The sequence below is a fragment of the Panthera uncia genome, chromosome D1 (assembly GCF_023721935.1).
Source record: "Panthera uncia isolate 11264 chromosome D1, Puncia_PCG_1.0, whole genome shotgun sequence".
Classification (NCBI taxonomy): Eukaryota; Metazoa; Chordata; class Mammalia; order Carnivora; family Felidae; genus Panthera; species Panthera uncia.
The window spans coordinates 14,776,503-14,802,272 of NC_064808.1; the positions used below are offsets into that span (position 1 = coordinate 14,776,503).

At 47.1% G+C, this 25,770-nt stretch overlaps 1 protein-coding gene across 23 annotated transcripts in view; it reads right to left on the minus strand.

The window, feature by feature from the left end:
* Nucleotides 1-519: 519 nt before the first annotated feature.
* Nucleotides 520-25,770, minus strand: part of MADD (MAP kinase activating death domain) — a 40,893-nt gene continuing 15,642 nt past the window's right edge. For 6 of the 23 annotated variants that reach the window (XM_049647082.1, XM_049647072.1, XM_049647085.1 and 3 more), the window contains 16 exons: nt 25,084-25,186; nt 24,529-24,715; nt 24,282-24,432; nt 23,774-23,980; nt 20,945-21,045; nt 20,274-20,357; nt 19,784-19,942; nt 17,357-17,465; nt 16,661-16,781; nt 16,456-16,561; nt 15,189-15,299; nt 12,515-12,622; nt 6,575-6,739; nt 6,254-6,326; nt 6,007-6,113; nt 1,891-3,849 (listed from right to left, as the gene is read on the minus strand). In XM_049647082.1, the coding sequence (XP_049503039.1) occupies nt 3,547-3,849; nt 6,007-6,113; nt 6,254-6,326; nt 6,575-6,739; nt 12,515-12,622; nt 15,189-15,299; nt 16,456-16,561; nt 16,661-16,781; nt 17,357-17,465; nt 19,784-19,942; nt 20,274-20,357; nt 20,945-21,045; nt 23,774-23,980; nt 24,282-24,432; nt 24,529-24,715; nt 25,084-25,186 (2,195 nt within the window). In that variant the 3' untranslated portion in view covers nt 1,891-3,546. The other 17 variants (XM_049647165.1, XM_049647116.1, XM_049647104.1 and 14 more) reach the window with 10 other exon arrangements.

Here is a 25,770-nt window from a genome sequence, read left to right on the forward strand (position 1 = left end):
GGTAGCACCAGAGGATTTTCCATGGCATAGAAAAAAAAATTCCAGGAAGCCTGGTCCTAGGGTTGCTTCTCTTAAGAGTCCCACCCAACCTAAGGCACTCCTGGCCAAGAGCCCTGAGCCCGGGCTCCAGGCTCTGTGAGACGCCCTGGCCAAGTCATGCCACCTCTCTGGACCGCACCTGTGAGGGGCAAGGGGGGCCCTGGTTTTTTCCTTCACTGCTAAATGAATCTCTCTGCTCAAATGTCTAAGCCCAGTTTGGCTGCTTCCTCCAGTGGCCAGTCCTTAGCAGGGCAGCCCTTGGGGGGCTGGGCGGGGGGCATAGGGCAGGAAGCCCCTCCCATAGCCTCTTCCTGGAAGCGGGGTGGGAGGCTGGGGCTTCAGCATGCCAGGACTCCAATGCGCACGATCTCATCTCCCTCCTTCTAGGCCTGAGATGCCTCTGTAGAGTCCAGGGAAAGCCTTCCTCAGGCCTGGGCGGAGAGGAGGCGTCATTAAATACAAGGCGGTCAGGAGCCCGAGGAGAGTTAAGGACATTTATTTCACATTCACACATCTGTACATTTTTTATAAATAATGTAGAGCTGAAATATGTACAATCACCTCTTGCCCACTCCCAGGCCATCCCTCCCTTCCAGCACCCAGCTGCCTGCAGACACGGACGTGTACACTGAGCTCGGCTCTCCCCTACCTGGTTCCCGGGCATGGTAGCCAGTGGTCTCTGGGACTCTCCCAGCCCAACCACTCTGATCTCTCATGACGAGGCAAAGCAGACCTTAGGGAAATTGCTGCTCAGCGAGAAGGAGCCCCTCGGTGCGGCTCCACCGCAGTGGGAAGCCGTGGCAGGCGGCAGCTACGGGCTTGGGAAACGCGTAAGGAAGGAGGGAGGCTGCCACTGACTCTGCTGCCCCGTGACTCTCCCGGCCTTTCCCTGCCCACCCCTTCTCTGGAGGACAGGTCTCAAGCTCCCCTCACTCTGCACCGAGTGGGCCTTCGCCCAGGACCCAGTCATGCCGGATCAGAGGAGACGGACAGCCAGAGTCCTGCACTGGAGGGTCATAACACCAAGGACGAGGAACCACGACACAAATGTCTCAGGGACACGCAAGGTTGGGCTCGTACTGTACTCAGAGTTCTTACAAGCCATCGGCCCAAAAGACAGACAGACATCACTCTTGAGCCCTGAGGGGACAGGAGGCTGGTCTCCTGGGAGTGGAGAGGGAGCAGGGGGAGGAAACCGACTGAGTCCTGTGACAGACACTAAGACACGCTGAAACACAAACTCTGGACCGACTAAGCCACGGCTAGGGGCTCGCAGAGGACATGCGCGCGCGGCACGGTGCGCTTGCGGACGGCAGACGCAAGCACATCCCCCGGGCTGGGGGGCTCTCGACCCCTCCCATCAGCTCGAGACGGGCCGGGGTGGGGTCCTGAGATCTTCCTCACTGCTACGGACTGCGGCCACATACGAGAAGAGACACAACACAGAGTAGCAGATCTCATGGGCCTAGAGGGAAGAGAAAACCAGACGGATCAAGTTCCTGAGATTCCGGCATCACCACGCGTGGAGGTCTGCCAAGCAGGAAACTCTGCCCTCACACGGGGCTCGGGGCTCACAGCTGGCCGGCGGGAGAGGGGATCTGCGCGCGTGTCTCTCTCTCCCAGGGCCGAAGACTGGTTTCGGCTTCAGCTGGACCTGTGGCATCTCGACCAAACTCAGCTCTCAAACCATTCCTAGTGCCCCGTACCCCATGCTCTCAGAGGGCCCACCCACTCCTGTCTGAAGGTCCCCAGGGAGCCCTGCGCACACTGGCCTGCCGGGGTTGGGCGGCACACTCACCATCGGTGTCTTGTACTTGTGGCTCACCACTTCTTTAATTTCAGGAACTAAAACCGGACGGGCAAGAGACAAAACAGAAAGTTCAAAACTAAGAGCGGTAGTGCCAGGCTCTCCCAGGCGGCAGCGCCCGGCACCAGGGTCCCCTTCCCCACCGTGGCATGTCCCAGCGGCTGTGGCGGCTCAGGCCATGCCAGCTTCTGTCCAGCTGCTGCTGGATGAGAGGCCGCTGCCCCAGACTCCTCAGCCAGACCTCTGAGGCCTGCTGTGGCTCCCTGTGCCATGGCTGTGACTCTACCCACTTCCTGGAGAGCCTCAGCAGGGGAGCGGGCTGGCCTCTCACCAGCCTGTTCACTGCCACTGTCCAGGGCCCTGCGGAGCTGCGGTGGGGCGTTCCCACGTTTTGGCTGAGAGTTGTCTCTAGCCTGTGCCTCTCGCCGTGCTGAGATGCCCGAGAACTCATCCCTGTGACCAGCCCGAGACTGTTCATGTTAAGCATGGTTCCCTGCACTCCCAGCCTCTACACAGAGGGTCCTTAGGCTGGATGAAGAAGCGGCATGATACTCAACCCACCAGACCTGTAAGTTTCCTTCCCTGAGTGGCAGGAGAGGCCCAGGCCTGCCTGTGTGAGGGAGAGCGTCAGAGGGCTCTGGAGCAGACACACCGAGCGGAAGACAGGCGAGTACAGCACCCGGGGAGGGAGGTGACAGGGAGCATCAGGCAAAATACACACATGTTCACAGCCCAGAATGCAAGACTAAGAGTCACCCCTGCCCCAGCCATGCAGGGGTTCTGCTTGGCCAGAGGAAGGAGTAAGGTCCCCCCCGGGGCACAGCCATCCTGATGGCCCCTGGAGAGGGGAGCAGGGGGGCATGGCATCACCCTGGGGGCCAGAAAAGGTAGCAGGAGAGTTGGCCACACCTTCTTCCGACCCTGGGAGGTAGAACTCAGGGGGACCCAGGGTTAACCAGGGAATAAACTCATCATAGGTAGAGCAAGAAGCCCAGGTCCTTCTTCTGAGTTGAAAGATTCCCCCAAATATCTCTCTGGCAGAAGAGAGGAGGGAGCACACAGGGGAGAAAACTCAGAACGAGTGAGCCAGCACGCGGGTGGGGGGAGGCTGAGAGGAAGAGGGTGGGGAGAAAAGGGATGAGACAACTGGCAATGGGAGCGGCTGGTCTGGTTGAAGGGAGCCCATCCCACCCACGGCAGGGCCCAGGCAGGGGCCTGGGGGGAGGCAGCACGAGCCGAGGTCACTTTACCTGCTGGAGAACGAAGGTTTTCATAGCAGCGATGGGGGGCACAAAAGAATGAAGCACAAACACAGCAGGAACTCAAAGCCCCAGGGTGAGAACCCACTACACCACTTCTCAGCGCCTGGCTGCAGGGAGGCTGGCTCCCAGCCTCCAGCTACAACTGCCCTGCCTGCCTCTGAGGCCCACGAGGCTCCCTGCCCTCCAGAGTGAGTCTGCCGGTACCACCATGCGCCCTCCTCCAGCGCAGAGGCTCAGGGGACACCAGAGCGGCACCAGGTGGCTACACGGAGCACTGGGCTGTCAGGAGAATCGCAGCAGGGGACATGAACACAGTAGAGCTTGGAAACTGCCCGTCTGCTCTGCCCCAGAACTTTCTGATCACCAGCTGGCCAAGCAAGGGAAGGTGGCACCAGCTCGCTGAGCCTTTGTAGGGGCATCTCTGAACTCTAACCCTGTCTAAGGCCACTTGCTCTTCCGGGACCCACTCCCTAGCAGCTCTGGTCTCTCTTTTCTTTCTTCCTCCTTCCCTTTGCTTATCTCGGGTTCCCTTTTCTTCCCTATCGCTCCTAATCCTCCTGACCTCTCTGCAGAGGTGGTTCTTCTCTCTGCCTCTAGTCCCTCCTCTGGAGCTCCGAGGTTTGAGTTACTGCCATGTGAGTCCAGACCTAAGAGCAAAATAGTGTAATTACCAAATTCCTCCAGGACAAAGACGCCTCGAACTGTATTGCACTTTTTAATGTGATTCAGCTCTATGAAAACCTGCAAGAGAGGGAGGGAGGGCGGGGTAAGGCCCAAAGGCTCTCCCCCTGCCCCACAAAGCCCACTCTCCCAGCTCTAGCCCCACCCACACACGGAAGACCTAGTTCCCAAAGGGAGGACCAAAGAATCCACACACACACAACTCAAAAGCGCTAAGAAGCGAAGACAGCAGAAAGGGCATGTACCTTCCGCTCCTGGCCGGAGGAGAAAGCATGGGAGAAAAATGAAGGCGTTAGTTTTAACGGTCAAACCCAACCCGAAGGCCCCTCTGCTGTCCTGGGCTGCCCGCCCATACCCTCTGCCCAGGGCAGCGCTTGGAGGACACGGTGCCCCAGGGGTCTCCCCGCTCAGCCCATCAGCTCTCTACCCTTCCATGCATCCTCCTCCGGCGCAGAGGGCTGGCACGGGCGCAAAGCTCCCCTCAGATTGTCCTTGGGGTGGGAGGTGTTGGTATCTTCCTTGAAACAAAATCCAGGCTCTCCCCAGAAGTACACGGTGATATAGTAACAGCTACCTCTTAGGAGCAGCTACTAGGAGTTCCACAAATACTATTTGTTATCCTTACACCTATGTGGCCCAGCATGCAGTAGTGCCCTCGTTTTCGAGCTGAGGGCAGAGGATCAGAAAGTTTGTCTGCCCGTGAGTACTGAAGCTGGGCTCTGAATCCAAGCACATCCTGACTCCAAAGGCCCACTTGTTACCCCACTCTGTCGGACTCTCCCAGAGGGTCCAATGCTTCAACTCCGAAGGACTGTTAGGTGGTGGAAGACGGACCCCAGGGCCATTATCTCGTTATCAGTCAGGGTCTGACTCCCCCTATAGGCAGGATCTCTCTTCTAGGGCGAAGCCTTAAACTACAGACCAGCTCGTGCATGCGGTGCTAATGGTTAGACATTAGGTTGGTCCAGAGGGGCTCTGCTGACGCTGGTACCCAGAAGAGGGCATCTGGCTGTTGTTTAACAAGATCTCTTCTTCAGAAGGTAAGGCATCGGGGGAAGCCTCTAAATGCAGTCAGAAGCCCGCTTCCCCAAGAAGTGCTGGCACCTTCATGTTCCAGAAAAGTACTTCAGTGAACCTCTCTTTGGGCTGACCCTAAGGTCTCAAGTATACTATTCAATACGTTAATGTTACTGATAGTAAATATACTGCTGACAGTACACTGCCTGAGCAGCTGTTTCGCATCACACCAAAGCTGCCCGGTTAGATTCCTAAAAGAAGGAGAACTAAAATGGCAGTGGAGGAAGAAAGCCACAGAGTCCAGATGTTCACCTCCCCTGAGTATCTGCTGCCTGGCCAGGGGCTGTGGTGCTTCACACATTCGGACCTGGCTCAGAACCTCAAGGAGAGGAACCAGTACGTCAGGGAAGGGGTAGGGAAGGCACTTGTGTGAAGAGGCAGAACTGGGAACGGACCTGGGATGATGCGCTGGCCTCAGAAAGGAATTAGCTTAAGGAATGTCCACTGAGAGAAAAAGTATCACTGCGTTAAAAGACCAAGAGAAAAAAAAAGTCAGCTCCTATAGCGAATCACAATGAGAGAAAGATGTATTCTGATGTGCTCCCCAGTCAAGGAAAGGGAGCGGGGCCTGCGGAGCAGGGGGCAGAGTGGGGACACTCAGAGGCACGAAAAGAATAGGAAGAAGAATCAGCAGGAGAAATCGGCAAATAAACACACATCCTCCAGATAGGACAGACACAAGCTACTCACACACACACACACACACACACACACACACACACACACACACGCTTCACGCACACCAGCAACACGCGAGATCAGCTGGTCTAGACTCTCAAAAGCAAAACCACCAAGCAAAAGCACACCCTGGGAATAAGGGAAGGCAGACACTGTGCGAAGAAGGGCCAAGTGAGACGCTCCCACTCACACTGTGCTGAGTCTAATGGACGGAGGCAGCCTAGCCACCAAGGCTCCCCCTCTTTCCCAGCCCCCCACATGGGCTCCCCCCTGCACCTTCAAGGTGGTCACCAACGTCACTGTGCCCTCACTCTGATTTCTCTCTCTGGTCCAGCTGCTCCAATCCTCCCACTGGCCCCAAAGGCCCTCAGGCTCACTGGGAAAGCACTGGGACCCGGACACTGAGCCTCACAGCAGATGGAAAAACAGGGCTAGGAAGCCTGTGCTGCCACTGGCACCTACCTGGTTGTGCATGAACTTGAGATTGATCCCTTCTAGGGTGACCTGCAGCAGGCCACCCTCACCCGTCTTCATGTCCTGCACGGGGAACTCGCCACCTAGTTCAGGGCCTGCGGTGGGGGAGGAGGTTATCAGCTGACTGGGGAGACGGGGAGCCCCACGCCTGACTTCCTTGTCAGGCCTCGGACACGCAGGAGCATGGGTAAAGATAAACGGGAGGCACTTGCTCGGGGAATCATTCTCTTCTCACCGGGTTTGATGCTTTGCTGTCGGGCAGCAGCTCGCTCCATGCTATCCTTCACACAGTAGTACAGCTCCCGACACTGCAGCACACGGGGGAGAGAGCTGTCCTGTCGTCCGAGCCTTCCGGAGTCCCCCTGCTCTGCTCTCTAACGGCTGCCAAGGGCCTGGGCCGATGCCAGGGCGCCAGAGACAGCTTCATGTGTGCCACACGACAGCCAGAGGCAAGAGTGGGGCTCTGACACGGATTGTGGAATTTTAACTTCCCTGAAAGAAACTCCAACCTCCGCCCTCAGTGCCCACCCCCAGCTCAAACAGAGCTCACGGGTACCTTCTTAGTATAGAATTTGTTGAGCTGAGTCTCAGAGCCATTTCTACGCCACAAGCACAACACCTTGGTCTTGGGACAGTAGGTCATGTTGATGAGCTTCTCGTACCACCAGCGCTCATACACCGTCCCGATGTTACTACGCAACACCACACAGTCATCACACACCTGCAGGAGTGCACAGAGCGGGGTCAGTGGCGCTTGTCTCTTAAAGTCTCCTTCAGCCCAGGCCACGCTACAGGGAAAGGGTGGGTCCCGGGAGCATCCCCACGGTCAGGTTTTCTGCCTTCTGTTCACAGTCTTCCTTTGGTGGAGGCACAAACACTGAACTGCTGGGCATACTGTCCACTAGAAGGTTTACTGGAAGAAAAGGAATCACTGGCAGGAGTCTGTGAGCAAGGAGGGAGGCTCAACCAGAGTTTCAATTTTCACTTCAACCAGTGTCTGTTACCTCTTAGATGTTCTAGGCTTAAGAGGGAATCTCATGCCGCCATGTTCCAACCTTAGGAATCATCTCTGTTGACGAGTGCAAAGGCAGAGGATTATGGCAGACTTAACCAAGGAGAAAAAAATGGAACCAATGATTTTCTAATACTGCCTTGATCCTAGTTCTGCATAAATCTTTTATCTTAATTAATTAATTAATTAATTTATTTATTGATGTTTACTTATTTTTGAGAGAGAGACAGAGACAGAACACAAATGGGGGAGGGCCAGAGAGAGAGGGAGACACAGAATCTGAAGCAGGCTCCAGGCTGTCAGCACAGAGCCTGACATGGCGTTCGAACCCACAAACTGTGAGATTATGATCTGAGCCAAAGTCAGACACTTAACCGACTGAGCCACCCAGGCACCCCTCTGCATAAATCTTTTAAGTAATTAACCATACAAGTGACACGTGGGCAATGCTTACTGCAAAAAATATTATACAATTCAGGAAGATATAAATGAAAGTGAATGTGAAGTCCTCCTTCACATTCTTTTCTTGTTCAACACTCTCCAAGATCTGACTGCATTAGGTTTCTGGCTGTCCCATTACTTAGCTGTGTCACCTTGAACAAGTTAGCCTGCATCTACGTTTCTACGTTTCCTCATGTGAAGATTAAATAAGTTAACGTGCACAGACTTTTTAGAACAAAGCCAGGCACACAGGAAGTACTCTAGAGTTAGATGCTGTAACGATAATAATAATTACAATATAGAAAATGTAGCAATGATTATTATGACCCCATCAACGGTTCTCAAGTCTTTCTCCACATGAGACCATCTTCCTGAGTTCCTGAATCCCTCTCTTCTGGATGGCTCGAGGCAGCACCTCAATCTCATCATGTCCAAATCTGAAGTCCACATCTCTTCCTGGGTAGATCCTCCTTCTGCGTCCCCTAGTTGAGTAAATGGTGTCACCATTCACCCAGCTGCCCAAGCCAGACATGAAGGAGTGATGCAAGACTCCTTTTGCCTCTCACTACATCACTGAGTCCTATCCATTCTGAGTCACCCTGGAACTCTCCCCCTCCCCCGCTTCAGCCATTCATTCCTACTTCTTCTAAGTCTAAACTCAAAGGTCACTTCTAAGGGGTCACCCATGACTCCTAGACCCTCTGCTATGTTTTCCCAGACTGCCTACTCCCCTGAGCATCTTCTTTCATAACGCTCATCATACTTTATGACACTGTTTCATTAGCTGACTTCCCTGATGGCTTGTCAACCCTGGAAGGGCAAGAGGAACGATGTCTCCCTTATTCACTGCTGTAACCCCATACCCAGAGTACCTGGCATATAGTATGTGTTCCATAAACATTAAGTGAACAAAAAAGGAATACACAGGACTACCAGGTTTAACCTATTATGTTAAGAGTTACTGAGGCTCTAAAAGCCTTATGAAGAAAAAGATGACAGGGGCACCTGGGTGGCTCAGTCAGTTGAGTGTCCAACTCTTGATTTCGGCTCAGATCATGATCTCATAGTTCATGAGTTCAAGTCCTGCAACAGTCTCTGCTGATAGCATGGAGCCTGCTTGGGATTCTCTCTCCCCACCTCTAACTCTGCCTCTCCCCCGCATGCTCTTTCTCTTTCTCTGTCTCAAAATAAACTTAAAAAAAAAAATATTTAAAAAAGAAAAAAAGAAAAAGGTCATAAAATAGTTGAGTTAGAAATTAAAAATTTGAGTTCTGGTCCCAGTCTGACTCCAGGTGAAAAATGAAGACAATTACCCCGACTTCCCATAATCCTTTAAGAACACAATGTCAAGGAGAGGGGCAGGACAGGTATTTATAAGAACATAGGATTTCTAGGCTTGAAAGATGATGATAATAAAGTATCATACTTGCCTATGCTGCTGGTGGAGGTGTAAACTGGTATAGTGTTTGGAATGGCAATTTGGCAGAATCTATAAAAATTTTATTTATTAAAAAATTTGTTTTTAATGATTATTTATTTTTGAGAGAAAGAGAGACAGAGACACAGAGTGCGAGTGGGGGAGGGGCAGAGAGAGAGGGAGACACAGAATCCAAAGTAGGCTCCAGGTTCTGAGCTGTCAGCACAGAGACTGACACGGGGCTTGAACTCACAAACCATGAGATCATGACCTGAGCCAAAGTTGGACACTTAACCGACTGAGCCAGCCAGGCGCCCCTATAAAAAATTTAAATGTATATAAGCTTGATCCAGAAATTTTCACACTAAGAATCTAGTCTGTAGAAATTCTTATGTGAGTGTGCAAAGACATACAGTCAAGCATATTCAATGAAGCATTATTTTTTTTTAAGTGGGAATTGAGTAACTCATGGTATACATCCATATAACGCTTGATAATTAAACATCCATTAAAAAAATGGAGACAAGGGCATATGGCCAGCTCAGTCAGTGAAGCATATAACTCTTAATCTCAGGGTTGTGAGTTCGAGCCCCACATTGGGTATAAAGCTTACTTAATGAAAAGAAAAGAAAAGAAAAGAAAAGAAAAGAAAAGAGAGAAGAGAAGAGAAGAGGAGAGAAGAGGGAAGGGGAGGGGAGGGAAAGGGAGGGGAGAGGAGGGAAGGAAAAAGAAAAAAAGAAAAAAGAGGGGCCCTTGGGTGGCTCAGTCAGTTAAGCATCCAACTCTTGATTTTGACCCAGGTCCTGATCTTATGGTTTGTGGGTTCAAGCCCCACGTCAGACTGCATGTGCTGTCAGCTTGGAGTCTGCTTGGGATTCTCTCTCTCTCTCTCTCTCTCTCTTTCTGTCTCTCTCTCTCTCTCTCTCTCTTTCTGCTCCTTCCCCGCTTGTATGTGCATGCTCTTTCTCAAATAAACTTAAAAAAAAAGAGAGAGAAAAGAAAAAAGAAAAAAAAGGAAAAACAGAGATAGATCTATATAATATGTAGACATGGAAAGATGTCAGTCATAAATTAAGTGAAAAAAATCAAATTATGTAACAATATATGTAGTTTGATACCACTTTTGTAAACACTAAAACAAAATTACATATAAGTAAATTGTATTTATAGAAATATGCATTTTTAAAAATCATCCCAAACTCTTTGACAGTGGTTACTTCTGAGACCTAGTACTGAAGGAAGTGAAGGGAAACTTTCACTTTTTATTTACTTCTACATGGTTTGAAACTTTCACAACATATACTGTTCTACTTCTGTAATTAAAAAAGAAAAGGGTAATAGAGAGGATTTTTTAAGTCTTTGCAAAGTGCTCTCCAAGTGATCATGCGGCCAGCAGGCTGTGCAGAGATGAGAAAGGCTAAATTAGTAAGCTAACCGTAGTGGGTGACAGAGTGAGTGAGGTACAGTCTTATTTGACACTTTAAAGGAGAGGGATCTGGGAGGTGACAGATCCATTCCATACTCCAGGGACTTTGTACGAGGCTCCCCTGTATGGTGGGAAGTGTTAGTCCTATACTTCAAGGGATCTTCTCTATTTATTTTTTCAAAGGAAGAGGAAAGGGCAGGAATCACCTGCTACCTGCATGTGGTGCAGACGTCCTAAGTTAGCCCTCAACTCGAGCAGACACCTAGCCAAATTCTAAAGTTTCACGGTGGCATGACAATGACTCCCTTCTCAGCTACACCAACGCGAATGTTCCTGCTTCAGGGCAGAACTCCTGCCTCATGTCTGATAAACTATTTGCTCCAAAAGCTGTGGATGTGAAAACCCAACTCAACTAAACCAAAAGGAAGAAATACTTGTAAAAATTAGTTGATTTCACTACTTTATATGGGAGTTGTACTTGGTCCCTACGATTATGTAGAAGAGATTCATTTTAAAATTAAAAATACAGAAATAAAGATAACATAGGCAACTGCCTTTACAATCCTGGAGTAAGGAAGGTTTTTCTTTTTTCTTTCTTTCTTAATGTTTATTTTTCAGAGAGCGCAAGCAGGGGAGGGGCGGAGAGAGAGGGAGACACAGGATCTGAAACAGGTTCTGAGCCATCAGCACAGAGCCCGATGCGGGGCTCGAACTCACAAACCGTGAGATCATGACCTCAGCTGAAGTCCATTGTTTGACCGACTGAGCCACCCAGGTGTCCCTAGGAAGGTTTTTCTACCTCTGACTCAAAATCCAGAAACTATTAAAAATCAATAGTAAACTTAAAAATTACAGTTGATTAATTCAACCACATAAAACTAAAAAAATTCTGCATGGCAAAAAAAACAACATAAGCAAACTCAGAAGACTCATGAGGAACTTCACAGTGGATGGAGCAGGCTGCCCACATCTAAATCCACTAATCACCAGGAGGGAGATGACCATATGGCACAATAGGCAATATACAGCACCACCTACGAAGTATTCTTGCCAAAATACTGAATCTGAAACTCATCAAACCTCAAGATTGAACTACTGGTTTATAAAAAATACAAGTGGTGGAAAAACACGTTGCCACCAAAGAGATGCAGTCAGATGCAATCAGCAAAAAAATCTAGAATGTGAGAATGTGAGATACTCCATATGGCACATTGCTTCAACAAAATAAATGGCAAAGTGGGAAGGGAACTATTATATGTTAGGAGATACTTCAGAGTCAGATCAACCAAGATCATTAATGCATTTTTTCCTTTGGTTCAGTGATGCCACTCTGAGAGTTCTTGGATAACTTGCACATGTGTGAAAGGAAGAAGGCATGGCATCACGCATAGTAGCACCATTAGCAATAGTACAAACGTGGAAGAAAAGCAAGGGCACATATATATTGACTGCTTAAATCAACTATGGTACAGTCACATCATGGAATACTACGCAGCTGTAAAAAGAATGAGAACCAGAGGGAATAGAGTCAATAACATTGTAATAACGTTACAATAATGGTGACAGATGGTGACTGCACTCATCACGGTGAGCCACGCATGATGTACAGAACTGTCGAGTCACTGTGCTGTATGCCTGAAACTAATATAACCTTGTATGTCAAATCTTCTTCAACTAAAAGAAAAAACCCATGAGAACCCTCTGTTTGTACCGACAGAGAGATCTTCAGGATATGTTCAATGAGAAAAGCAAGGTACAGATCAGTGGATATGATGCACTACCTTTCTGTAAGAAAGAAGAAAGATCAGAACTGATGCGCACATCCTATTGTGTGTGTGTGAAGTACCCCTGGAAGAAACAAAAGAAACCAATACAAGTGGTTACCTATAGGAGGGAGGGGCCAAGTGGATGGGAAATTGAGACGGAGGGCTAAGAAAGAGAACAAGGCTTCCCCATGCCTACCATTTTAGTTGTCTTGACTTAGGAACAATGTGACTACATCATCTATTCAATATATATTTAAAAGAAATGATGGGGAATCATATATTATATCATTTGCATAAGAGCCTGACTATTAAATGGATAAATGGGTCACGAAGATGAGTAAGTGGGAGAAATATTCTGGTATCAGTTCTAGAAGTTCCTTGTGACTCCTAAATGTTCCTTTGAGACATCTGAACTAGCATGAACTAGCATTTACCTCCATGAAGAAGATATCTCCATTTGTGTCTGTCCCCGCATGTACCACAAATGTCTGCTTCTTCATGTGTCGGCTGCCACTGGACCGGATACAGAGGTCACGTCCATTCTGAGAAAAGAGAGATCTGTTAGACACATCCATATGTCTCTCTCACAGAACAATCTGGGCCGAGAATTCCGCCCCCACTCCACCCTCCCCCTCCGCCCCTCCCACCCCTCCCACCCCAGCTTCAGCAATTAAATTCCTATCAGCTTACTTAGCACAGTGCCATCTGCTGGCTATAGGCCACTAGGGACATGTTCTCAAACTTTTTGGTCTTGGGACTCCTATACCTCTTAAAAATTGACAATCCCCAAGAGCTTAGGTTTATGTGAGTTAAATTTGTAGATATTTACCATACTAGAAATTAAAACTGAAAATATTATTAATTCATTTTAAAGTAGTTGATCATTCATTAATAACACATCCATTACATGGTAATATAAATAACTTTTTAAAATAACAACCATATGCCCACCCCCCATCCAAAAATGAGAAGACTGGCACTGTTTTACATTTTTGCACATCTCTTTAATGTTTGGTTTTAAAAAATGGCTGGATTCTCATATCTGCTTTTTCATTCAATCCATTGTGACACATTGCTTTGGTTGAAGTATATAAAGAAAATCTGGTCTCGCAAATATGTATTTGGAAAAGGGAGGAGTATTTTAAGAGAGAGACAGCGAGAGCACAAGTGGAGGAGAGGGGCAGAGGGAGAGAGAATCTTAGGCTCTATGCGGAGCGTGGAGCCCAACATGGGGCTTGATCCCACAACCCCGGGATCACAAAGTCAACTGATAAATGGATAAAGAAGATGTGGTATATATACAGTGGAATATTATTTGGTGATGAAAAAGAATGACATCTTGCCATTTGCAACAATGTGGCTGGAACTGGAGGGTATTATGCTAAGCAAAATAAGTCAGAGAATGACAGATACCATGTGATTTCACTCATATGTGGAATTTGAGAAACTCAACAGATGAACATAGGGAAAGGGAAGGAAAAACGAAATAAAAACAGGGAGGGATGTAAACCATAAGAGACTCTTAAATACAGAGAACAAACTGAGGCTTGCTTGAAGGGCGTGAGGGTGGGTAAATGGGTGACGGGCATTAAAGAAGGCACTTTTCAGGATGAGCACTGGGTGTCATATGTAAGAGATGAATCACTGGGTTCTACTCCTGAAGCCAAGACTACACTGTATATTAACTAGCTTGAAAATAAATTAATAAAAAAAGAAAAAAAGAGTTGGATGCTCAACCAACTGAGCCACCCAGGCGCCCCTGAACATTTTCTACTTTGTTATATTAAATCCATTTGTCTGCCTTACATTTTGAGTGTATCTTTACTCATAATTGAAGTTGTAACACAGATTCCACACAGTGGTCTTTTGGAAAATACTGGTTTAAGTTATGCAGCTCTTCCAAATATTGACACATTTCATTACAGAATATAAAAAAGATCACATTCATTAATATCAATCCCATTGCGGCATCTGGATGGCTCAGTTGTTTGAGCGTCCAACCCTTGATCTTGGCTTAAGATTCTCTCTCCCTTCTGCCCCTCTCCCCCTCTTGCAATCTCTCTCTAAAAAAAAAAAAAAATTGGGGGCATCTGGGTAGCTCAGTTGGTTAAGTTTCCGACTTTGGCTCAGGTCATGATCTCGTGGTTCAAGGGTTTAAGCCCCACATCAGGCTCTGTGCTGACAGCTCAGAGCTTGGAGCCTGCTTCAGATTCTGTGTCTCCCTCTTTCTCTGCCCCTCCCCTGCTCATGTGCTCTCTCTTTCTCTCTCTCTCAAAAATAAATACATATTAAAAAAAAAAGAGTGTTTAAAAAAATTTTATTTAAAAAAATGTCAATCTCATTAGAAAAGTCTTTAAATATCAGGAAAACTCAAGCCTAAAAGCCTGCCAAATAAATACCCAACTCTGAATAACCAGTTAGTCATTCTTTCAAGTAAAAATGATGTCCCATGACCAAAGTTGACAGTTCACCTTGCAACTCAAACTGTCACAAATTGCTTTTCCTTGAAACAATCATCGTTTTGGTTTGCAACACAAACACTTTCTCTATATTTCTCATTTTGTCACATAAAATATTCAAAAGGTGTATAATCAATGATCAGATTTAATAAAATTAATGAATTTTAACTCTTTCATCAAGAACACTCTTAAGTGAAACTATTATTCATTTTTCTTTCTTTTTTTAAACTGAGAGGGCCCTCCGTGGCTACCATCACACTGCCTCACGGTGTGAAGGTATCCAGGAGTTGTAACTATCACTGCTTTTGTACCATCAGTACAAATGTCAACCTGGTAAAAAAGGCAAAGAACATTTTAGTATTATTATGAAAGTAGTTTTTCAGCTTGTGGATCCTCAGGACTCCACAGACCACATGTTGAAATGGCTGCACTAGGATGGTTTTAGGACAGAGAATCCTATCACAGATGAACAGAAAGACTAAAGCCTCATCTAGACTCAAAACCCTATTTCCAAAACTCTGTTTTCTGAAAATATACAAGCCAAGAAATGACCTATAGGGAAGCCTGTGCACTCGGCGACAAGGCCCAAGCCTGGGAGGCGACAAGTGCAGTGGGAAGGGAGCCTAGGGAACAGCCTGGCTATGCTTACCAGGTTAGCCAGCTGATCAAGCACTTCATTGATTTGCTGGCTGTACACAAGCCCAATATGCGACTTTCCCATCAGGCGCCTCACCTTCTTCCGGATGTCATTCTTATTTACCTAGAAAGTCAAAACAGGATCTTAACGAGGGATCTGCTCTTGCAAATGAGGTAGAGGGAACATACAAAAAAGTTTCCGACCATTTGAGACAATTCAGAGTCCACATCACTGAACAGGAGAGAAAATATTCAACTGTCTATTCTGCCAACAGGCTGGGAAGGAAAACCTTGGTTCTGTGTCTAGATGACTTCTGCAGAAAAGTAGCTTTTAGAGCAGGTCTGGTTCAAGTGGACAGGCGTTCAAGAAGACACCTCCTCCCTATCCCCAACCAATACATAATGTTCACCCCTAAAGGGGCCCTAAAACCCCCTGGGGCTCCTCAGAGTATAGTTCAGAAATGATGCCTTAGAGTAGTGACATTCTGGCTTGGTTGTAGCAGAGACACCTTCCCAGGGTTCGGGATCATCACTCTTTCTCAAGCAGAGTTAACTGGTACCCCTGGAGTTCAATAGAATGGAGTGAACTTACAGCAGAAAATGAAACAAACTAAGTCAGTCTATAGGGTGTTCTCGTTCTCTGCATCTGATCAACCCATCCCTTCATCTTCAGGAGGGGAGAACAGGAGGAAGAGAAACCCAGGGGCTCACTCTCAAAACAACTCTCTTCTACCCACCAACCCCAAACTCATGTTTCCCTTTCAAAACAAGACCCCTCTATTTGGTAACATTCTTCTTCCACAGGTATAACAACTAAGTACAACCAAGTCAAACTAGAACATACCATTAATTTTTTAATGAGTAGCTCTTTTTACATCTATGGAAAATTCTATATGATAAAGGGCTAGTGCTAAAAAATGAATTCTGACTATCCTTTCTAAGGTTTTAGAAACTAATACTTAAAATTTTTTTTTAATTCATTGTATTCTGTGGGGCACTCTACTGGGATCCTAGAACTACTAGCAAAGGAAGCCCATTTAAATTTCTAAATAAATAAATGGTATAGAATCACCAATCATCTTTACCACATTCCTTAGCACAATAGCCTGGCAGCTTCAGACAAATGGATCATGTGTGAGCTAGATCTCAAACAGTCAATCAGGAAGAGCTCTAGTAAGATGCTCAGAGAACTTCCCAAATGTCCCAGAACTTAGGTCATAGGAAAAAGCCTTCCCCTTCTAACATCAGCAGTAGCTGGACACAAGCAAAATCGACATTACCTTCATCAGCAGCATGTAGGAGATGAGGTTGTGCAAAAGTGTGGCCAGCAAACGATCTTCATCATCCTCCAGACGCTTCCGGTCATGTTCTCCCAGGGACAGGTACCTAAGCAGGAGACAGGGACAAGTCAGCCCTCAGATGGGAGACCACAGAACTCGGAAAAGGCTGAATTTGCATTTCCCAAGCATTTGCTAAGTCTCATACCTGTCGATCATTTCCTGGGGACCCTGATCCATACCCATTCCTTCTCTCTCCAACATCACAGCATCTAAGAATGCATCTTCCCAGAACTGCATTTGGTCCCACAAAGTAGAACGCTCTTTGCCTGTGTAGAATAGAATTTTTCTAGAGGCTTATTTAACATATAAAGAATATAGCTGCCAAACCAAAATGAAGAGTAAACTCCAGATAGAAGGGACAAGTTCTAGGACAAAGGAAACATGAGCCTCTCCACCCCAGAACTAACATCCTGCCACCAGCCCCAGCTCCTCCAAGTGAGGCCCAGCCCCTCCCGAAGAGGAAGGATGCACACAGCACACAAAGAAAGGTGGTTACTTATAGAAAAGGTCTCCATAGCCGCATCCTCTAACTGGTCCCACATCGATCCTTTGTCCCTTCCTGCCAATTTGTGAGCGGGAAGGACCATGGTAGCAAGAAAGGAAAGACAGACAGACAGAAAGACAGAGGCTGTTGATTAATACCAAAATCCAGTCTCTTATAGTGCTCACCTACTGCTATTTGCAGACCTGGTAAGTCACCTGCTTCAGATATAAAAACGCCCTCTAACATCAGCACTGAGATCGGCTTAAAGCTAAGCAGCTAGTTCTTTGGTGCTACCCTCTTCCCCAGCTGAGTCCAGCTTTCTTCCAGGGCAAGAGGCCTCCCCAGTCTGTTTCTCACCTAAGAGTCCCTCGTAGAGATAGACTCGCTGGCTTACATCTTCAGAAGAGCGAACTGGGCTGCCCACCAGCTTCTCCTTTACACTTGGCTTCAAGCTGTGGGCTTTCCCCTACAAAGAAGAGGTACCAGTCAGCTGCCTGAGGTACCGATGGATAGGGTTTGCCACCAGCTCACTAAGAGGCTCACACACCTGTTATCTTCCATTAGCAACATATACTCTAGGAGTCCTGCTTTTGCTACTCTGCTTGCCCCAAGGATTTGACCAGAAGTCAGTCTGATAATGCTGCTGTTACTGCCTCTTAAAACATGCAATCACATTTTCATTTTGCTTATCTTTACCCTTTAGTCTCTATAAAAGACCATTTACTCTTTAAAAAAAAAAAAAAAAAAAAAAAAAGCAAATTCTCTGTAGCAGCATGATGCAGTAGAAAGAACACTGGTTTTGAAGTCGGACTGACCAAGGTTCAGATCCCTGTCTCTCACTAGCTGTGTGACCTTAAGCATAAAACTTAGCTTCTCTGAGTCTCATTTTCCTCACCTATAAAAGGAAGGTATGTATCATCTACCTCACAGGACTATTACAGGAATTAAATTAGAAAAAATATATGAAGCACTTAATCAGGCCTGGCACATGGTGTTGATAAATGTTAATTTTCTCTTTCCTACTGTCTCTTAGAAATATCTGCCCCTTAGAAATATCACTAACTTTATGTGCCACTTCCACAATAGTCGGCTTTCTAATCATTCAAAAAAGATTTTTAACTGGGTCAGAGGCAGGTTTCATGCCCATTTCACAACTACTGCAACAGCATAAGCAGAGAAGCAACCAATCAAAGGTTATTAGGCAATACCTAATTAGTGTGTCTAAATGCCAGTCTCCAGATTCATAGCCCAATTCTTTGTTCAATGGACCATACTGACTTAATCCAATTTATTTCTTACTGTTTAGCCTTTTTTTGAGCCAAGAAATTTAATTGCTCTCAGCAACTCAGCTGTACAAAAACAGCCCTTGCCCACCAGCACAGAACAAGTAAGAATTTGTCCCAGGAAGGTGCCAGGAAAGGCAGCACACAGCTGAAAGGCTTTTTGCAAGACTCCTATCCCATATTATCTATCTTAACTTCCAGAATGGAGACACACGGGAAGGATTTAAAATACTCTCATTAAAATGGTCTATTTAGACTCAAGGAAAGTTAAGGTCCATTAACTTGAATGGCTCTGCTGACTTTCCATCCCATTTGCCACCTTCACTCAGGGATGTCACCTGCTCTATCAGAAACACACACAACAGAAAGCCCTGAGGGTGGGAATGATCACCAGTGTTAAATATTTGATTGCATTTAAATTCCATCTTCCATGCTCCCCACAAAGATAAGGACCTATAAGCTCCTGTAGAGACTATCCATTCTCGACTCTAATAAAGTGACAAGCGTATCAGAGTGCTTAGTGCTGTTTAAAGAGGCACGTATACACCAAAAAGTAGGGTGTCTAAAGGCAAGAACTAAACAGAATTAATTTAATTCCAACTGATTGCTGGCTTTTTATATGATGTAGGGCAAGTTCTTTTTCCCTAAGGCTTTGTTCCCATCAGAAGAGATTAGTCACAGAAACAGTGAATTGCAAACTTGTTTGAGAGTGAGAATCGTGCCTTATCTCTCTTTCTTTAGTACAGAATATAGCACTTAGTAGATCACTTAATAGATACTTATTAATGAATGAAAACATCAAATAACTGTTAAAAATATACTAAAATAGAGGCGACAGGGTGGCTCAGTTGGTTAGTGTCGGATTCTTGGTTTCGGCACAGGTCGTGATTTCACGGTTCGTGAGTTCAAGCCCCGCACTGGGCTCTGTGTTGACAGTGAAGAGCCTGCTTGGGATTCTGTCTCCCTCTCTGCCCCTCCCCTGCTCGTGTGCACATTCTCTTTCTCTCTCTCAAAAATAAATAAACATTAAAAAAAAAAAAACATACTAAAATAAAATAAAAATGAAATAAAATGCTATTTTAAAGCGCTGTATAAATAGAGCAGTGACCAGCATAAAACCAAACTATTCCATAGCAACAGGCTGACTGGTACACACTATAACTGCCCTGACATTGCCACAAAGTACCCATCACCTTGTCTATTGTAAATGTGGGGATTACTGCTACTTAGGATTTGAGGCCCTTATCTGAGTGGGAGGGGAGCCCAACTCCTCAGTGATTCTTGAGAGGATCCTAAAAGCCCCAGATCATGGAGTCAAATAATTCTGAAAAAAGATTTGAGAAACATTTTCTTTGAAGCCAGATATATCAGGATTATTCATTCCTGACTGATTCCTGATATTCTCCTTTCCTTCTAACTGCCCCCTAACTTTTCATTCTTTTCTAATCCACTGCCCTCCCGTGAAAGAGCTGATCTCCTTTTGTTAGTAAACAAAACTCACAAAGATGGTGCTGGTAGCGGAGTTGGTCTCAATTTCACTATCAGACAAAGTGCCCCGAGAGCTGGCCAAGTGCGCGCTGCCCTCACCACCTGCTCCATCACCTGCGTTGCTGCTCAGGTCACTGTCTGCTCCAAGGGTCTCTCCAGAACTATTACTCACCTGGAAAGGAAAAAGGGGTAGTAAGGGATATTCCCCAGGGAAAGGTTCCCAGAAATGCCCAGCTGTTAGAGCTCTCCACTGCCATAGAGAAAGCACTGAACTTCAAAGGTGGGTCAGATAGCCTCTGGAAGTACCTTCTTTACAGGATGAGGTGCCCTGGGTGCAATCTCAGGGTCTGATCCCATGCATACAAACCTAGGACAGGTGAACATCTCCACCATGAGAACCAAGCTGACCTGAGACTAAGAGCCTCCATGGGAGAAAGCAGCCCCCTTTTCCAGAGGGAAGCTCACACCCCACCCACCAAGATGCCAATGTGGTGTTCCCCTACCACGGTGCTAACTTCAGAGTCCTGACTTGAGCTTCGGATCATAACAGCTGGACTCACACCAATGACAGAGTCTGGATCAGTCCTCTGAAACGACACGGGGACTCAGACACATTAGAAGGGGTGTCCCATATACTCCTGGTTTCTCTAAGAAATACTGTATCTTCTTCCTTCTCCCCATCCCCAGCCTACTATTACCATCCCTAAACAGGTCATGAGAAATTTATTTTTTTCCTGAATATAAAATATACATAATAGAAAATAATAAAAACTATGTAATAAAAAATAGTAAACACTAAAGAAATACATACTCACTATAGAAAATACAAGAAAGAATAGGTAAACAAAAGCCATAAACCTACCACTGATATTAATCACTGTTAAGGTTTCAGTACATTTCCTTTTAGTCTTTTCTACATACATTTTAAAAATAAAATGGGAATCATACTACATGTAGCTGTGTAAAGCATTTTCCCATGTCACTACATTTTTAAAAACAGTCTTCAATGATGTTAATATCATAGTACATGATGTATTATACTTATTTCATCAGTCCACTATCACTGGGCAAGCATGTTGCTTTGAGGTTGTCTTTTTTTTTTTTTTTTAACTTAAAGAAGTATTCTGAGAGAGCAAATTTAATTCTCGCAATTCTTAACAAGGTTGTCACAAACCTGGGAACCAGATGTCAGGCTCACGCCACTGTCCGCGCTGATCTGGGACTTTTTCTCTTCTGTCTCACCAAGGTCAAAGACGGGTTTGATTACTTCAGGCCCTGGGTAGGGGAAGACCTCTGTCACCCAGTGCACACACACAAGGGGCAGGCTGGTGAAGGGAAAGGGACAGCAGCACAGCTGTGTCCCAGTCACCTTTCCAGGAACTGCCCCCACCTCGGGCCCCATTGGAAGAAGTCCCCAGATGCCTTAAGAACCAAGTAGGACAAATTAAACCTGGTCTCAAGGGGTTCTGCAGCCATCTTCACAACCTGAGAAAATTCTGAGCAAATCATTCTAAAACAGAAAGCTCCACAAACAAATGTCTAAACCACATTCCACTACACTCAGAGTCAGAGCTTCACTGGTGTGTACAACCGGTTATGGGTCCCCAGGTCACTCGGTGCTTCCCCAGCAAATGTATCTAAAAGGGGCTAGAAAAGGATAGGCCCAATGCGATACAGAAACACCAGCTGTTTCTGTGGACACAGCCTACCCCAACCCTACTTCTACATTTGAGATAAAAAAAACAAACACACTGTCATTTTTCCCCACCCACCCACAGTAGTATGGCAGAAGGACAGAATGACAGAAAGCAAGAAAGCGTGCCTAGGCAAGCCACCAGAGAGAGCTGGGAAGCTACAGACTCAACACGGAGGGACAGCAACCATCTCTGCCAACTGTGCCCACAGGCCTTCTAATGGGTGAGGGAGATCTCAGCCAATGAGGGGCACTGAAATAGGCGACCATTCTCCCCACCAACTCTGAAGCAATAGAGAACCAAGGTCTAAGGGACTTTACTCGATAGACGCCCTGATTACAGCCTGATTGCTAGGAGGAGCGGGGAAAGAAGCAGCCTACAAGTCACGTACCTGTGAATCACATACCACCTACCTGCTTTCATTCCAAATACCCCCCAAGAGCAAATTTGGGGTGGGGCTGACAAAGAGAGCCTGCCCCAACTGGGCCTGGGGAGTTGGCAGGTATGGGAGATTTGGGAACAGGAAGGGGCATTTGTTCCTTACTCTGTTTTTCCAAAGCTTTTTGCTTTTTCACTTCCTGGTGCTTGTTCCACAATTCTACCCCAGATGCAATGTAAGCAGGAGAGAAAGACAGACAGAGTCAGAGGCTGGTCAGACAGACAGAATGGAAACCCACCCAACCCAAGCTGATTCAGTCTCAGGCACAGGATTACATATTAAGAGATAAAAAGAGATCTTCATTTTGGGAGGTTAAAAAATCAAGAGATCTAATGCCTTTCCCCCACTCATGAACTAAAGACTCTAAATTCCTAACCCAAACCTTAACGTGGTAGTAAAAACCTTGCAGAACGTGAGAGATGGAACTGCCTTGGACCAAGCTCTTTCCTTTTGGCCTGAGAAAACTGATCCTAATGAGGCCGGAGCACTTGCTCCAGATCATGTAACTTAGGATCACCTGGGACCATGCTTTCTCTGCCAAATGAGCTGGGAAACAATTTTTAAAGATTCTAGACAGATGATCACCGCAAGCAGCCAAAGGGGTTCAGAAGTGTGAGCACAAACCTGGCTGATTCACACGACTGGATAGAGGCCACTCATGCGGGTGGTTAGCATCCTTCCTTGTTGCTACCAAAAAATCCAATTCACCCTCAGTATTAGCATCTGCCCTGCCAAGTGACCCGTTCTCAGCTAGTCATCTGGAAAAATGCTTTCAGTAAAGGTGACAGAGAACACTAAATGGTCAAGAATAGGATCTTCATTAGGGTAAAGAAGAGAGAATACTGATCACAGCATTCTTTTCCTGGAAGAACTTGAGTGCCTACTTAGTCCAATCTCTTCATTTCCCAGATGAGGAGACAGAGACCCTGAAAAGAGGAAGTGCTTTGCCCAAAGTTTCATTCCTAGCTGGGGGGCAGATACAGGACTAAAACTCCGGACCTCCAGACTTGCAGGCTGGTGCTTTTCCTAGAGCATCGCATCATGTGGGAGAAAGACTGGGTTGGCTGCCTCTAGGACACTATTCTGCTGGCTAGAGAAGTGCAGTTCCCCAACAAAGGAAACTGGTTCCTCCTCCCCACTTTTGGGAGCATAAGACAACTGCTAATGGTGTGGCAAAGAAGCATCAGCTAGAAGCAAACTGCCCAGGGAGACAGAACCAGAAAAAGAAAGACACAGCCTAGATGGCTCTAGGTCAAGTGAGTCAAATGGAGGTGACACCCAGAGAGCTCACTAAGGCATTGCCTCAGTGGGAACAGAGAGACACCAAACGTAAACAAGCTCTTGGTCGAGTCCAGTGAGAAAAGGTTTGAAGAAAAGCCGATTCAGAAATCTATACCTTGAGGTCCAGCGCCCAGGGAAATGGGGTTGTTGGACACACCCCAGGAAAGCAAATTTGAGGGTAATGTAATGGTTGGATGGGAGAAAACTGGCCAGACAATTATAATTTTATAGGCCAAAGACGCATCTATAAACTTTCTTATAGCTTCCTGGACCTCACATCTGAAGAAATCCAGATGTAAATAAAAAGTGGGACAAGGAATATAGCTCAGACTCCCTGCACTAAGCCTCACTGGCCCCTCGAAGCAAAACTTCCATTCTTCCTCTAAGATGTAGGTGGGGGTGCCTGTAAAGGAAGCATAAGCAATAAAGAAGTACAAAGAAATTCCATTAGAAATGGATGCAGATCTATCTCCCTCTCTAGAAAGCAAAGCATGGGGAAAAGAAAGGCAGGATTCTGAATGAATTGAAAGGAGGGAGAGGTATTTTAGAAGCCCGAACCCTCCACCACACCAAACACGGTGATACATACCAATAGACGCTACAAAATTCTCTTCCTTTAAACTTCTGGTGTCTAGCTCTTTAGGACCCTTTCCTGCAGCACTTGGTGCCCGAGGTCCTAGCTGGGGAACTCTCAGCTGTGCCATAGCCTTTGGGTCCCCCCGCCCAGCCAGGCCAGGATCCTTGCCAACTGGTGTATTTACGCTCTCTGTTGGACTTCTCTTCCGCTTGTCTGGTTCTAGGAAAAGAGGGAATACAGGAAGAGGTCAAGAGAGACAATGAGTGGGAATCAAGCTGCGGGAACGAGGTGGGAGAAGCAAGGAGGATGCAGAATGGAAAAAGTGCAAGGAAAGAAAAACAGACATCTTATTTTTCATGACAGAAAAACACCCGGTACGTATAAACATGCATTAAAAAAGGAAACCCCGAAGCCTGAGGGGAAACAGCCTGGCACCGGGAAACCTGTGAAGGAACAAGCCTTCTTTGGAGATGAGTGGAAGAGTTGTGGACAGCGCCCGCCCAGCTGGTGCGATCCCTACCTTTACTGTAGTAGTGGGTCTGGGCAATCTCCAGAAGCCCAAAGGTGCTGGCCATGCCTCCCAGGCCCGCGTGGGCATAGGACTGCTCCAGGCTGAGCACCGTGCACTTGAGCAGGTCTAGCATCCCCTTGTACACCTTTCGACTGACCTCCTGCAACAATAACCCAGGGGCTGGAGTGGGCAAAATTGCCTTCAGGGTCCAGGTCCCTCCGGCAGTTGATTCCAGCTCCTCACCCCAGACACTGACCACATCAGGGATGACGTCTTGCCGGGCGTCGTCCTCCGACTGCACTGTGCGGTTCAGCTTGCTCAGGACAAAGACGCGCAGCTGCTCACTCTCCAGCAGCCGGCGCACCTTTTTCATGTTGAGCCAGCCAACGCCCTGGCCGTCCAGCACACTGTGCACCACCTCCTTCAGGAACTGCTGGTTCTCACTACGGGGTCCACACACAGCTTCTGTGGTCATCGGCTTCTTTGCAGAGCACCCCGCCTCTTTCACCAGACTAGATGTTTGCCTCCAGGGGCAAAACGCAAAGCCAAGTCTCCAGGGGTGCAAGTCCCCTGCACCCCCCACCGCTCCGGATCGCCTGGTGTGCCCACATACCCACCACTGCTGTTTCATTCTTCTCACCAGGGTGAGCTACTACTGTTGCATGGGAAGTCAGAATGCGCAGGGCTCCCGAGAATTGATTTCATCCACCCAACTGACAGGTTCTCTCCCACTCCTGAGCCTCCCTACAGTGTGGTACAGGAATCGCTACCTCTATCAGAGATCTTTTGTAATAGCTCAGCCATGGATTACCTAGAATTGCTGGATCGACCCTGAGGTGATGGAGGCTCTCTTTTCACTGTTGGGCTGTGTTTAATAACAGATGACTTCTGGTCCACTAAGGCCCTCCTGTTTCCTATAGCCAGGAAGGTAGGAATGAGAGACATCACTACTGTAGTCCAGCAGCCTTGTCAGCACAGCCCTGGGAAGCCACGTTCCACACCCGTTCCCCAGAAGGGCCGGGTGAGGGTGACCCCAGGGCATCACACATAGGTAGAAACCAGCCATGGCAATGTGGAGGAAGTGGGGATGGAGACTCAGGCCACTCCACATGCACCAGCAGCATGCCCCACGGGCAAGCACGGGCGTCACGGGGGACAGGGCAAGGCAGGTCACCCATGTGGTACCGCTTGCTCCATGAGGAGGATGGCCCTCAGGCAGGCACAGAAGATGCTAGGAAAAAAAGATCATGCACAGCTCACGGGCAAGACCCACCTTCACCACTCCCGGGGCCGGCTTCAGTAACAATCTCCATTAGAGTATTTAGCCCAAATACTGGGACACAAAATACACAATTAGTAGGTGCACCATGATACCACAACCCCTATATCCCTCGATGGAGCTGTAAGTCAGATAGTCTGAGAATTCTCCCAAAGCTTAGTGCACATAACCTTAGTTCTCAGGCACCTCAGAGCTGGAAGCCAAGAGATCAGGAATCAA